Genomic DNA, 14,481 nt, shown 5'->3' on the forward strand with positions numbered 1-14,481 from the left:
TGGGGGGGGGGGGCTACCTTTAAGGATAAATGTGTCTCAATTTCACGATGGCAAACTCACAGCACTTCACCATTGTGAATTGGGACGGTGAAATATTTTACCATGGTGAGCATGGTCAATTCTACATTCACCATGGTGAGCATGGTGAATTGTGGATTTACCAAGTGGGTGTCACTTTGGCAGAAGTCATTGCTGTAGAGGAGCGAAACGACTGGGGCGAAAAGGTCAGGGAGCGAAACGACCGAATACCCATGAAATGTTGGTACTTGCGGCGAACGCAATTCACGAATTGTTAAAATTCATAATACGAGTTCGATAACTTTACCAAAATCAATAAATTGAGAGGTTATATGTTTAATTCGTGGTGCTTTTTGTGTTCTTTGTGACATAAAAAGGGATTAAAGCATCTCATGGCGTTACAATGCCAAAATACTTCCATAGTAGCCTACAAGTGGGGGGGATTACACAAGGATTTGAGGCCAAAAGTGCTAATCATTAGTTTGATCGCATTCAACTATAACATCCATTGAACAGTCAGTGGTGCTTCGTTAGTCAACCGATGACCTTTTTTTGGGGTGTGATCGGGGATTGTAAACTCGTTCCATAATTACATGCGTGACAAATAACCTCTAACACTGAGAGAATTCCACCAGTACTTTAAATAGTTCATCTCTTTTGCAGGTGCCTCTAGTCTAGGAAGATGTCCGACATTTTTGACTCGATCTGTGAAAGTGGTGATGATGTAAAGGTATCACCAGACCATGAACCTAGTGATACTCTTGATAGGCCTACTGATGGGATGAAGATGGAATTACCTGAAGATAGACATGACATGGACTTAAGTGTTAGTCATGGAACAAGCATTGAACAGAATGGTCATGTGAAAGCAGAGATAGGTGGTGGTTCGGCTTCTGACCCTGGTTATCCATCAGACCAATATGATGGAGAGTTCATTAAGACAGAATTTATTCATCAGGCAGACTCGCCGGTATCTGATTACCCAGGTCTACTAGACTTGAATAGGATCAAAACAGAGCCTGGTCTAGAGCAGAACTTGTCCAATGATCCTGTAGAATATAATGGTGGTTTGAAAATCCTTAATCAAATAAAAAAGGCACCAAATCATTGTGAACTATTGACTCCTGTGTCAAATGAATCTTATCAGATTGAATATGCAATAAAAACACCTTTTCAACTTGGACAAGACCACAATACCTGCACCTTCAAGTCCGAATATCATGATTCTTATGCCAGCATCAAAACTGAGAGTGAGTCCTCCTCTGGTTGCCCAGCTGAACCGTCATGGGGTACCTTTATAATTGCACCTGACCAGAGTCGTGTACCTTTAACTGATGCAGGGACCATCAATATGACACAGATTGGACAGACATTGATGAAACATGAACCGGATGATGAGCTGAACCTTGATGCGGAGAGAAATGTTGGATTGTTGAAGATCGATGTGGATGACACTCTTCATCCTGTACCTGGCATGAGGGGGTACATGGAGCGTGATGATCATGAAGGGGTCTCGTACAATTATAATATGGTACACGATAAAGACTCGGTAAGTAATGAAGTGAATATATGCCAGTTAATTATTTCTTCTGGGACTTTGAAGCAAAGCTGCAGTTGGCAGTAAATGTAGCTGAAACAGAATGAGAATATTCTGGTTTCATATCCAGTCATGCATGCACATGAATAAGTTCTTATTCATGATCAGAATGTGTTTTAGCAATGTTTATCAGTAAACCTTGCAATTAGAAATATCAATTATTATAGTGTTTTGGAAGTGCACTCTGTATGGATGTACTCCAAACTTATGTTTTTTTGTTTTCGAAAAACTTTACCTTTTATGTTCATTCTTTTAGCTCACATCGGCTGAACTGCTTGCTTCTGAAGCCACTCACAATGTTTCTGGTAAGTTTTACACATACTAGGTGAAACAAAAAAAGATTATACTTTTTGGATTTGAAAATAAAGGTGGTTGATGTTACACAAACGTGTTCATACTGGAGAAAAACCATTTCAATGCGACGAGTGTCAGAAATCATTTAAGAGCACAAACGAGATCAGGCAGAAGGAAGAAAGAGCGTTTCAATGTCACCAGTCTCCCAAAGCATTCCTCTAAGGCTGACGTTACATAGTCTGTTGGCTGCTCGCTGTCTGGCTGCCTCCCACGTTAGGCCCTTCTCTTGAAGTTCCTTTGCCATGGAACGCCGCCAGGTCTCTCTTGGTCTGCCTCTATTCCGTCTCCCCTGTGGTGTCCAAAGCATTGATACAATGTTATTCGAAGATGTGATCTGTCTGACTACAAAAACACAGTCACACAGGAGAAAGACCATTTGCCTGTGGTCAGTGTGATGAAGCATAAGGAGTGTCTTGTATACTGGTAACATTCTCATAAGGGGTGACACTATGATAAACAAACTTTACTTCCATTCCCTTTTAGGTGATTTCAGAAAACAGGCCAAGCACAAACTGAGGGGCTTGTTTGATCAGATACTCGTCCCACGTTCAATAAAAATATGATTAACTTTGGTGGCATGGACTTATTTGTAATGACATTGCTGTTATTATTTCAGCACAAGCTTTAGACTTGAGTACAGGCCCCAACAGAAGATATCCTTTCCTGCAGTCGCAATACCTACATCACATAGGGTCACCTGTGACAGCCCATAACCTTGTGATGGGAACGTCTCACAGATGTGAGCAGTGTGATGAGGTATTCACCTCCAGCAATGATCTGATGCGACACAGGACTATCCATGCGGGAGAAAAACCAACTGTTGGTGACAAAAAGTTGTTGTCAAGACATGATGACGAGTCTGACCGAGAGAAAGAACATGGTGATCCTGAAGAACGATCAATTGGCTGTGACAAGTTTGGGAAAGCAGACACCAGGGGGAGTATTCTTACAGGACATAGACTTATTCATACAAGAGAAAGACCATTTTCTTGTGATCAGTGTGATAAAACCTTTGGCTCTTCGAGTCATCTTGTTGTACATAAACGTTCTCACACAGAAGAAAGACCATTTTCATGTGACCAGTGTGACAAAACATTTAAAAGCTATAGTGGTTTCGTGACACATAAATATATTCATACAGGAGTAAGACCATTTCAATGTGACCAGTGTGAGAAGGCATTTAGCACTTCCAGTCATCTTGTCCGACATAAGCGCATTCACACAGGAGAAAGGCCATGCAAATGTGATGAGTGTGATAAAACATTTAGCAGTTCTAGTCATCTTTTGAGACATCAGCGTATTCACACAGGGGAAAAGCCATTCACTTGCGGCTGGTGTGGTAAAGCTTTCAGCCATTCTGGTACTCTCGCACATCATGAACACATTCATACTGGTGAAAGACCATTTGCTTGCGACCAGTGTGACAAAACATTCATTAGTAATGGTGAACTTGTAAAACATAAGCGTATTCACACTGGAGAAAGACCATTTGAATGTGATCAGTGTCAAAAGGCATTCAAAAGCGGTAGCGATCTTGGTAAGCACAAACGTATTCATACTGGTGAAAGGCCATTCACATGTGACCAATGTCAAAAGGCATTTAAAGACCGCAGCACTCTTGTGCATCATCAACTTATTCATACTGGAGAAAAACCATTCTCTTGTGACCAATGTCAGAAAGCTTTTCAATTTAAGTGCAGTCTTGAGCGGCATGAGCTTATTCATACAGGAGAAAAACCATTCACATGTGACGAGTGTCAAAAAGGATTTCAGTCTAAATGCAGTCTTAAGTATCATAAATATATTCATAGTGGAGAAAGACCATTCCCATGTGACAAGTGTGATAAAGCTTTCAGCCACCCGAGTGATCTTGCAGCGCACAAGCGTATTCATACTGGGGAAAAACCATTCCAGTGTGGCACGTGTCTTAAAGCATTCAATAACAGCAGTAATTTTCGTAAGCATCGCCGAATTCATATTGGAGAAATGGCATTCAAATGTGATCAGTGTCCGGAAACATTTAAAAGCAGTAATGAATTTATGATGCACAGGCTTGTTCATACGGGAGAAGGCCTATTCACCGCAACCAGTGTCCTCGAGCACTAAAAGCAGCTGTGATTTTGTAACTCGTAAATGTATTCATATATCTCCAGGGGCCAAATCAACCAAACTAGGGAGACCCTATAAATGAGACTGGTGTGGTTAGACATAAAAAAGCAATAGTAAGCTTGTGGTGCATTGACATAATCACACAGTAGAAAGTCTGGTACTTGCATGTGATCAGTGTGACAGAGCACTTCAAAGCTCTCTGGTATCGTCCGCATAAATGTCCTCCTATGCTATTTGAACCTGGATTATGGATACATAAAGCTGTCATGCGTGAGGGCATGCTGGATGAAAACATACTGTACTATAAACTATATTCATGTGAACATATCTTCAGCTTCCCCTGCACTGGAACCCAGTAGTAATCAAGTGTTTTGGTTGGGTATTATCATATAGGGAAAAAGTCAAATAAATCGTAATAAATTTGTTTTATATTGTGTTACTGTTTGTATCTGTATATATTAGTAGATTTTTGCTGTACTGGTGCCTCTATGAATTGGTCGGACAATAAATTTTATTTATGATTTGATGATATCAAGACTTTCTTCCTCTGTAGACTGTAGAAATGGTTGATTCTGTGTATTAATGTCTCAATGCCTGGTTTCAGATGTGTCTCAATGCCAGATTGAAGGTTGTGACAATGTCTTTGACTGGTAGTTGTTGGCCTGAAGGACTACAAAAAACAGTTTCTCCATGTCTGGTTTTGGAGGTGTCTCTTGTCTCTATGTTTATCTTCATTTCCAGTTGCAACCATTGCCCCATAACAGGTTGGTAAAGGTCCAGATAGAATGTCTCCATGCCTGGTTGTGACTGGTGTATGTCAAATCAGTGACAGACCTGCTGGTTAGGATGATCTTGTATATGTGTTCATAATCAGTCCCTCTGCCCTAACCGTCCCACAATTACATCGCGGGAATTCTGTTTCTGCTACATCGCGGGCCGAGACCAAGCCTTGGGCCGAGACACCAAGTTGCGACATCATTCTGGGGACGAAACATCCGCGGGACGTCATGATAGTTTTGGTACTTGTGAAAAAATTCATGAATTATTTTTGCGCGACATCCGCGACATGCGCGATATGCTTTGGTTAAAATCAATGCTTTGAACGGTGGATTTTCATCCTGCTTTTGCTATTTGTATTCTTTGTGACAGAAAGAAAGGTTTGGTAAGGCTCCAAGCAGATAACATGAGATACTGCTCTTCATAGAGCTGAATTCCACTTGCACTTGCAGTGTTCCCTGTCTGGAGACTGGTGTACGACAAAAAAGTCGACATGCTTGAAATAAATTCCATTCCTTAAGATATTTCATCACTTTTGCAGTTGCCTGCGGAAAGATGTCTGACAATATTGACTTGACTTGTAGAAGTGGTGATGTTGTAAAGGTTGAACCACCAGACCAAGATCTTGTAGGTGATTACACTCCAAATACTGATTGGACAATGATGGAACTGCCTGAAGAAGGACTTGTCAATATGGATTTGTGTGATAGTGGAACCAACTTTGAAGAGGGTGGTTATGTGAAAACAGAGCCAGGTGTAGGAACTTCCTCTGACCCTGGTTATACAGCAGAGTCGGAACAATATGAGTATGACCAAGAGTTCATCAAGAGTGGGTTTGGTCACCAGGATAACTCAATGGATCGACCAGACTTGAATAGAATAAAAACAGAACCTGGCCTTGAGGAGAACTTCCATTCTAATGATCCCATGATGGAGTTTGGTTGTGACTCACAGATCGAAAATCTAATAAAGAAGGAGCCAAGTGAACTATTGTCTCATCATGTGTCAGGTGACTGTTATCAAATGGAATGTGTGACTATGGCTGAGCCTCAGGAGTCGGAATATGTGATTGAGAGACCTGGTCAAGTCAAACAAGAACACGAAACTTGCACCTTTGAGTCAGAGCCTCAGGAGTCTGAATATGTGATTGAGAGACCTGGTCAAGTCAAACAAGAACACGAAACTTGCACCTTTGAGTCAGAGCCCCAGGAGTCAGAATATGTGATTGAGAGACCTGGTCAAGTCAAACAAGAACACGAAACTTGCACCTTTGAGTCAGAGCCCCAGGACTCGGAATATGTGATTGAGAGACCTGGTCAAGTCAAACAAGAACACGAAACTTGCACCTTTGAGTCAGAGCCCCAGGAGTCAGAATATGTGATTGAGAGACCTGGTCAAGTCAAACAAGAACACGAAACTTGCACCTTTGAGTCAGAGCCCCAGGAGTCAGAATATGTGATTGAGAGACCTGGTCAAGTCAAACAAGAACACGAAACTTGCACCTTTGAGTCAGAGCCCCAGGAGTCAGAATATCATGATTCTTGTGACATGGAAGGAAACATTATCAAAACTGAACTTGAGTTTAAGTCTGAGCCCGATTCTGGATACCCATCTGAGCCATCTGAGGGTGCATTTATAATTGGGCCTGACAATAGCCATGTACCTTTAATTGAGATTGAAACCATTAACATGGCACAGGTTGGAGAGGCTTTGATGAAGCATGAACCGGATGATCAGTCTGGGTCGGATGGGGAGATTGGATTGTTGAAGATCGAGCTAGATGACACCCTCCATCCCGTACCATATGCTGGGGAGGACATGAAGCATGATGATATGATAAAAGATGAAGAATATGTTCCGCCTTCTGGTAAGTTTCCCAGACCACATCACATCATGTCGGTGTTGAGTAGTTTCCACTGGCTCAGAGTCCAGGAACAAGTCTTTATACAGAATTGCATGTTTTAATTTAAGGTTGGACTGTCTTAAATTTGCAAGCCAGACCATACCTACCTCACAACTGCATGAGGCGGTGCAGGGTAGCGAGAAGGCACATGCTCCTCCTGGTCACATAAATCCCGCGCCTAAGTTGCCCTTAGATGCATGAAATGCTATATAACTAACTTGGCCTCACGACTTCCACTTTCAGACCAGTCATCAAGCTCAGAAGATGATTTCACAAGCTTAAATGAGGATGATTGCGTTGTCAGCGCTAGGAGATTTTCAAAACTGCTGTGTGATCGCTGTGGTAAACAATTCAATTCTCAAAGTCACCTATTGATACACCAACGCATTCATACAGAAGAAAAACCATTCACTTGTGACAAGTGTAATAAATCATTTAGCTGTCCGGAGCTTCTTGTGATGCATAAGTGTACATGTATTGACACAGTAGAAGGACCATTTGTATGTGATCGCTGTGGGAAGGCATTTGTGCTCAACTGTAGCCTTGTTAAACATTATGTTACTCATATAGACGAAAGACCATTTGCTTGTGATCAGTGTGACAAGACATTCAAAAGAGGCTGTGACCTTAAGAAACATAAACGTACTCACACCGATGAAAGGCCGTTCAAATGTGACAAGTGTGAGAAGGCATTCCGAACTTCTAGTCAGTGTGCCCGACATAAGCGTATTCACACAGGAGAAAGGCCATGCAGATGTGATGATTGTGGTAAAACCTTTAAGCGTTCTGGGCACCTTCTGATACATATGCGTACTCACACAGGAGAAATATCATCTAGATCATTTCCTTGTGATCAGTGTGACAAAACATTCAAAAGCAGCAGTGAAATTGCTAAACATAAAACTTGTCACCGGGAAGTAAGAGCTTTCAAATGTGATGAGTGTCCCAAGGCATTTAAGAACAAGAGCCAACGCACTCAGCATAAGCATGTCCATACAGGAAAAAGACCATTCAAATGTGACCAGTGTGATAAAACATACACCCGTTCATGTATTCTTCTAAAACATAAGCGTATTCATAAATAAATACAAATATAAATATAGAATTTGTAAAGCGCCTTTCCAGGTCACCCTGCTGAAAGCGCTACCTCCTCTATTTTTTGAAGTGAAGAGAACAATCATTTGCGTGGTCAGTGTGATGAGGCATTTAAGAGCTACAGTAGTCTTGTGAAACATATGCCGATTCACATTGAATAAAATAGACCAGTTGGAGTTCCGGGTTTCCACCAGAAAAAATATTTTGAGTACGAACTGAAAGTGACCTGACACCTGATGCCAGAGACCATGGGGTTGTGACTGGCGGGTATTTGATATCTATATGGCTTCATGTGACTCACTGACTTGACTCTCTAAGCGCAGCTCCATTCATTCTTCAGTCTTGTAACGTGTATCTTCAACAATAAATTCACAAATGTTTTTTTTCAACTTGTATTTTGGGGTACGTATCTTTACCCCAGGACTTATTTTGGGTGTGTAATTTTACCCTCTGGCGGAAACCCTGCAGTTCAATGTTTACAGTGTAGTTATACTTAACTGGAGGCCTTGGTTGTCTCAACAAATGCCGTATGGATGGAGTTAAAATGTAGGTCAAAACAGAGGCTCAAGCAGTCACAGCATGTCTGATTGTGAAGACCATGTTTCCTTCTCATGTCTCTTGTTTTGACAGTGTTTCCGTTTCTGGTTGTGTTTAGCTGTGTCTTTATTTGTGAAGACAGTTTAATAATAAATATAATAATTACCGAAAATGATGATGATGAGTTTTTATATAGCACTTTTCCCTGTATTGTCTACTGCCTAAAAGCGATTTGCAACCACAAACATCATTACCCAGCCTGTCTAGAAACCTTTCTGGAAACTGGAGGTATTGGTTGTGACCTCCATGTTTCCATGTCTGGTTGAGCCAGTGTCTTCGGTTGTGATCAAAGTGTTTCCCTCCCACTCTCATTGCTCTAGATCCTCGCTTGGGTAGAGTAAACCACCAGCTCCCAGTTCCAGTTTGGTTGTGACAGTGATTTCATATCTGGAACACTAACGATGGTTGCAGTAGACCAGCCACGTCCCTGAATGAGGGCACGAAATGGATACCTCTGATTGTCAGAGAGTCTCCTTGCCTGTGTTACCATTTAGGGATTTAGGGCACAGAGGGAAAAAGGCCTGGCTTGATTGACTTGGGTTATTTTAGATTGGTTCATATTTCAACAGTAAGGGGTTAACACACCTGTAGGGCACCTCTATTCATACATTGCTGCACTTAATTTCACTAAATTTCGGGAGAAATTTTCTTGTTAGGGGGAAATAATGTTACCATTCAGTGATTTAGGTCACAGAGGGATAAAGGCCTAGCTTGATTTACTTGGGTTATTTTAGATTGATTCCTGGAAGGTTCATTTCGTTGTAGGTCTATTTCCTTTGTCATTCTAATAGTGTTTTGGGTGTAGCCCGAAGTGGGTTCTCTCTGCCGGTGTTCTGGGCCATTTGCCATGCGTTTGTCCTGGTGACAACATTAAATATATATTCCCATATGATTTACAGGTTAGTGGCAGTAATAATAGTGCAGTTTCATCCAATTTCTGTGTATTTTGATATTTTGTTGTATTTACTCGCCATTTGCCATGTGTTTGTGATAGTGAGAACATTAAATATATATTCCAATATGATTTACAGGTCGAGTCAGCGTTACTCTGTTGATCGAAAGTAAGAGTGCCAAGGGAAAGCCAAATAGTCCCCGGTTACACGTGGTTGAGGCCTTGTCGCCCCCGTCTTTGCCGGTTGTCCGGAATTCAAAATGCGGCAATTTAGTAGCCGCCATCGTCACGTGACGGTGACGCGTCGCGTGACGCGGCAGCGGACGACGATTTGATTGAAGCGTTCGATCTTTTTGCTGTTCATTTAGCTCGTTTTTTCTACATATTTGAGGTTTGTTACCAACCGATTTTGCGAAGAAATCGATGAGAATTGTACTATAGCACGTACCTTATACCAATTTTCCTATGTTAACGGTATTAAAATGAGGTTTCGGAAAGGTTTGTTCGTGGTGTCATTTTCCCGGCCGGCCGCGCAGTAGCTTACAGACACAAACACGTGCGCGCGTGCACTCATGCATGCATGCAACAGGTGACGCGATGATTGCAACATTGGCATTGTCGTGACGTGAAGGGGACTGACAGTGACCCACCCCCCTCCGCGCTGGGCCTAGGCGAGGGGCAGGAGTAAGGCGGATCCCCCACAATTACAAACACTGTGTGTGACGATATTGCGGCGCATGATTGAGAGTGACGGATTATTGGTCAATCAATGGGATGGCATTATTGCTCTTCCAGAGTCACTGTCAAGTGCAAGGCCAAGCAAGGGGGGGGGGTCCCGTAGACTAGAAGGTCCTTGTGTAGTGTTCCCGCACCGTACCAAAAGATGTGCGAGGACGGGACAGGGCAAATAGTAACTATGAAATCATCATCGCCTATAGAGCCTTGACCGGAGGCATCCATCAGGGCCATTCAATCCATCATGACCATGGCCCAGAATTGAGCCATAGCCTAAATATAGACCCCAATTTCACAAAGCCAACACTTGCCACCGCCCGTATTATAGCACCACCTGGGTATCTGAAGCCAAGTTTGCCTTTGCAGTGTATTCCTGTGGCTTATCATATCTATGTCTTGTGACCAAGGTACATTTCCCTAGACAGATCCTCGACAATCACATCTTCTGCTTTTCTCTTGAATCTATTCGCACTTGCACACGTTTATTGTAAATCTTCCACCGATGTAACCATGTTTATAAGGACTACAATAAACTCATCTTATCTTAGCTTTTCTCTTGAATCTATTCGCACTTGCACACGTTTATTGTAAATCTTCATCCGATGTAACCATGTTTATAAGGACTACAATAAACTCATCTTATCTTATCTTATCTATCAATTCATTCTTTGTGTATTTAGATAGAATGACGATCTATTTTTCTCTTATGTTGGAAATAATTTAAGGAAGATGTCGCACTCAGGGCATGATTTCCATGGGGATCACCTTAGTGATGGCCTGGGTATGCCAGCAAATTCAAGGAACCGGCGCCGAAGTTTTGTTGTGGGAATGCAGGCTGCTACAGAAAGTATCAAAGAGAAACAGGTACTACTGGATACACTCACCAATAAGATCCCAAGCCCAACAATACCCGATTTCTACTCCCCCCTCGATGGGTCGAGCCTAAACAACGACATAATAGTAGGCCTTTCACAGCCGTAAAAGGGGTGGGATATCTTGTCTTCGTTACTTCCAATTGGTCTTTAATTGTAATATGAAAAGTTCAGCTGTAGAGTCATGACTATTCATGTCGATTACGTTGTTAACTCTTGAATAGATATCCCACCCCTTTTATGGCTACGAAAGGCCTACTATTGTGTTCGACTGTACCCATCGAGGCGGTGGTACAAATCGGATATTGTCGGGCTTGAGATCTTATTGGCGAGTGGCTCCAGTATACTAGCTTAGAAATGTAACTCCAGGGTTATATGACTGAATCTTCGTGTGGTGATACCTTAGAGCATGAAACAGTTAGCCTTTAAAGCAGTCTTTGAGTCCAAAGGAAAAAGTAAAGGCTACAAATTTGGCTCTATCTGGATCTCACCCTTGACTTAGATTCTTTGGAAGGCTGACCACCGGACTCAAAAGTGAAGACTTTCAGAAATCTAGCTGTTAAAAAAATTAAACGCTTTCATTTTCTTATATTAAAATTATAAAAAGGCTAGGCCTGAATCTGGAAAAGTGTTTCACATTCTGCCATACTTCTTTAGCTTATTAATTATATCTCTACAATTTCAGCAAAAAGCACGTGATCATCGGGAGATGAGGCGGTCACACTTAGACGGCACTCACAGATACCTCTTTGATATTGTTGGATTTCATCTTGGTATTGACGCAGCAAGCGTGGAAGAGTTCGCCCTTGATTGCACCAAGGTTAGTTGTTTCCAATCCATTCCAGGTCTCGTAATTCGTTTCATAAAACCACAGCAATTCACAAGTCTTCATTTTAGGGATCAAAATATCTCAGGACTGATAGGAGTCCATCAGTCTTCGGACTTTATCAAGAAGGTTGTGTTGGTATTTTAGTTTCCCTGGCATAGACACCAGGTTTATTCGAAGGACTGTGAAGAGGTGTGAATTTTTTAGTTCCTTAAATATCCTCTGGTTCATCAAGAAGGCAGAATCGAACCGGGGTCCTATTGCGTGGTAGTCCACAGTGTTTAATACTATGGATGAGGCTCCCTCTTTCCATATGCTGTTAGTGTTACATCATTTTCTACACAGAATTTCGACCTCCTACATCAATTCATTGCCGAAGACGGAATTCGTTCCGTTACGTTTTTCTATCAAGAAGGAGAGGCTCCTGTCATGGAAGGTAACAAATGGCATTTCGTTTCTTGATCCAAAATTCCAATAATGAATTCATTTGATTTTTCTCTGTTTCTCTGTCGTGTCTGAATACAATACCAATTAGCATTTTGTCAGATTTACATCCCTCTGTGACGTAAAAGTCAGATGTTTAGCCGGAAAAAAACTTTTAGAAAATTTGTTAGTACAGTCATGTATTAAGTATTCAAGAAAGTATACTGGTGGAACAGGATGATAAGAATTAAAAGTTCCAAGGTATTGTAACCACAAGTGTCAACAGGATGAAAATAGGCCCATAGGTAGTAAATGACACTGTACACGACAGCAGTCTTGAACTTATATTCAATCTGATTAATTACATCCTTGCAAAATCTCAAATCCAACTTTCGGATGCACAGACAGTACAGGCCTTTGAAGATGAGCATTAAAAAGAGTGATCAATGTTTTGATTTTATGTTTCACCCTGTGCTGTCCATTGTAAGTGCTTTCTTTATATTCTTGTCTCAGAATGTGGTCGTAACATTGCCGGTTATGCCAAAGGGTCTAAGATGATGAAATTGTTCATTACGACTGGGACGAAAGAGCGATTGGACAATATGTGTGTCTATTTCCTCCGCATGAAAGCAAGTCTGGCTCTCAGTGTGAGAAATATTGGAGAGGTGAGTGCATGTGCTCGATGGTCGAAATGGGGCAGCAAGATGGTTGATCAATGGCAGAGATGGTGTTGCACAACTCTAGGTTATCCTTAGGGTAGGCCTAACCTCTTTCACTTTGTCAACTAAAGCCGGTCAACTATGACACAGGCTGTCCAGGGCTCAGTGTAACATTACTAATTGTGATCACACTATTACAGTTAAGTGACAAGAGGTCTGCCTACCTTCTAAATGACCTGATCTCATGAGGATCTCTCTCTCTTTCAGAGTGTAGTATTTGGTTGTATCAATGTGAAGAACGGGACCAGTATCATCCCGGGAATTCAGGGCCAGATTGAGAAGGTGTTGCATCCAGCACTCAAGGCTGAGTGTGACTGGGGCCAGCTGACAGACACACAACAGGGCAGAAAGACCAGGAAGGGATTCCTGGAAAAATTGTCCAACTTTATCCACTGTTTGTCAGGTGAAAAGCAACTTATAATTGGATTATGTTAAAGAAATCTCCATATCATTGAATTGAGTGAAACTCTCTCAGACGCTGGTCTGTGTTATGAAACAGGTGTTTGACTGGTTGGGATAGAGAGAAGTTGCACATTGTACCAACTGTCCCTCCTGCTCCAAGTTTAACTGGGAGTCAAGACGACGAAAAGCAGGTTGAGCTCGTCCCGCAAGAACAGACCTGAAATGAAGACCATTTCTTAACAACAGATGACAAAAGACTTCTAATAATGATGCATCAGGGATTGAGTTGGAGTGGAAAGTTACCTATGGCTTCAAGGCTGTCATATGATCTGTAAATCTGTAAATCTGTAAATCTGTAAATCTGTATGATATTGAATGAACAGCTCATTTTCTGTTGAAAGAATCTGCTTTTTCACCTCTGGTTCTGTTTTTAGGTTCCGAGATGAGCATAGCTGGTGTGGTGATGCTGAAGGAGTGTGAGACAGTGAATCTGGATGGCGTCCGCACTGCCTCGGATTGCGTGACGGCCTCGGCGAACCCCGAGATCGTCTGTCAGCTAGAGGAGCTGGTTACAGTGTGGTGTAAGCAGATTAAACAGGTATGTTCAGAGAGGGGAGGTTGTTTGGGAGTAGACTTTGGGCAGCGGAAGCTCAGTGGATGAGAGTCTGCCTCATGATCAACATCAAGAGGTCATGGGTTCGGCAGCGGAAGCGCAGTACACGAGAGTCCGCCTCATGATCAAGAGGTCATGGGTTCGACTCCACTTTGAGTCTTTAAGAAAACATATAAATGACAATTATATGGTGTATTGTTATCGGAGATCGCAGCAATCACCGATACTTGTGGCATACTATGTTTGTGTAGCTTTAGTTGCAGTACTATCGTTGCTCCAGGTGCTTGCAGAGAGTGATCAGATGAGGAAGGAGGCTGATGACACAGGACCGCTGGCCGAGCTTGAGCACTGGCGCCAGCTCACAGCAAGGTTTAACTCCATCTTGGAACAAATCAAGGGGCATCATTGTAAAATGGTCATCAATATCTTGAATGCTGCAAAATCAAAGGTTATCAAGGTGAGGTCTTTAATGAATTATTTTAATTTCTGAAAATATTTAGAAGTGTGGTTCCTGTGCTAAGGAACATTTCTTTATTATTGTGTCACCCC

The 14,481-nt window shown here is 42.0% G+C and overlaps 3 protein-coding genes across 4 annotated transcripts in view; all 3 read left to right on the forward strand.

The window, feature by feature from the left end:
• The first annotated feature begins 275 nt into the window (after window positions 1-275).
• LOC135502351 (zinc finger protein 345-like) lies at window positions 276-4,572 on the forward strand. The gene is made up of 4 exons (XM_064795135.1): window positions 276-345; window positions 682-1,567; window positions 1,872-1,920; window positions 2,586-4,572. Exons 2-4 carry the CDS (start codon window positions 701-703, stop codon window positions 4,073-4,075), a joined length of 2,406 nt encoding a protein of 801 aa, XP_064651205.1. The 5' UTR covers window positions 276-345; window positions 682-700; the 3' UTR covers window positions 4,076-4,572.
• A 571-nt stretch (window positions 4,573-5,143) lies between these two features.
• LOC135502637 (zinc finger protein 468-like) lies at window positions 5,144-8,504 on the forward strand. Of its 2 annotated transcripts, none has more exons than XM_064795590.1 (3): window positions 5,144-5,240; window positions 5,397-6,722; window positions 7,002-8,504. In XM_064795590.1, exons 2-3 carry the CDS (start codon window positions 5,411-5,413, stop codon window positions 7,841-7,843), a joined length of 2,154 nt encoding a protein of 717 aa, XP_064651660.1. In that variant the 5' UTR covers window positions 5,144-5,240; window positions 5,397-5,410; the 3' UTR covers window positions 7,844-8,504. The 2 variants fall into 2 exon arrangements, with proteins under 2 accessions (XP_064651660.1, XP_064651661.1); XM_064795591.1 differs by having other exon boundaries at window positions 5,144-5,235.
• Window positions 8,505-11,643: 3,139 nt separating this feature from the next.
• Window positions 11,644-14,481, forward strand: part of LOC135502582 (dynein axonemal heavy chain 8-like) — a 48,886-nt gene continuing 46,048 nt past the window's right edge. The window contains exons 1-6 of the mRNA XM_064795532.1: window positions 11,644-11,769; window positions 12,121-12,211; window positions 12,712-12,863; window positions 13,125-13,320; window positions 13,754-13,917; window positions 14,213-14,389. Of these exons, the coding sequence (XP_064651602.1) occupies window positions 11,659-11,769; window positions 12,121-12,211; window positions 12,712-12,863; window positions 13,125-13,320; window positions 13,754-13,917; window positions 14,213-14,389 (891 nt within the window). The 5' untranslated portion in view covers window positions 11,644-11,658. The remainder of the gene's footprint in view (window positions 11,770-12,120; window positions 12,212-12,711; window positions 12,864-13,124; window positions 13,321-13,753; window positions 13,918-14,212; window positions 14,390-14,481) is intronic.

Source organism: Lineus longissimus, chromosome 18 (assembly GCF_910592395.1).
Source record: "Lineus longissimus chromosome 18, tnLinLong1.2, whole genome shotgun sequence".
Lineage (NCBI taxonomy): Eukaryota > Metazoa > Nemertea > Pilidiophora > Heteronemertea > Lineidae > Lineus > Lineus longissimus.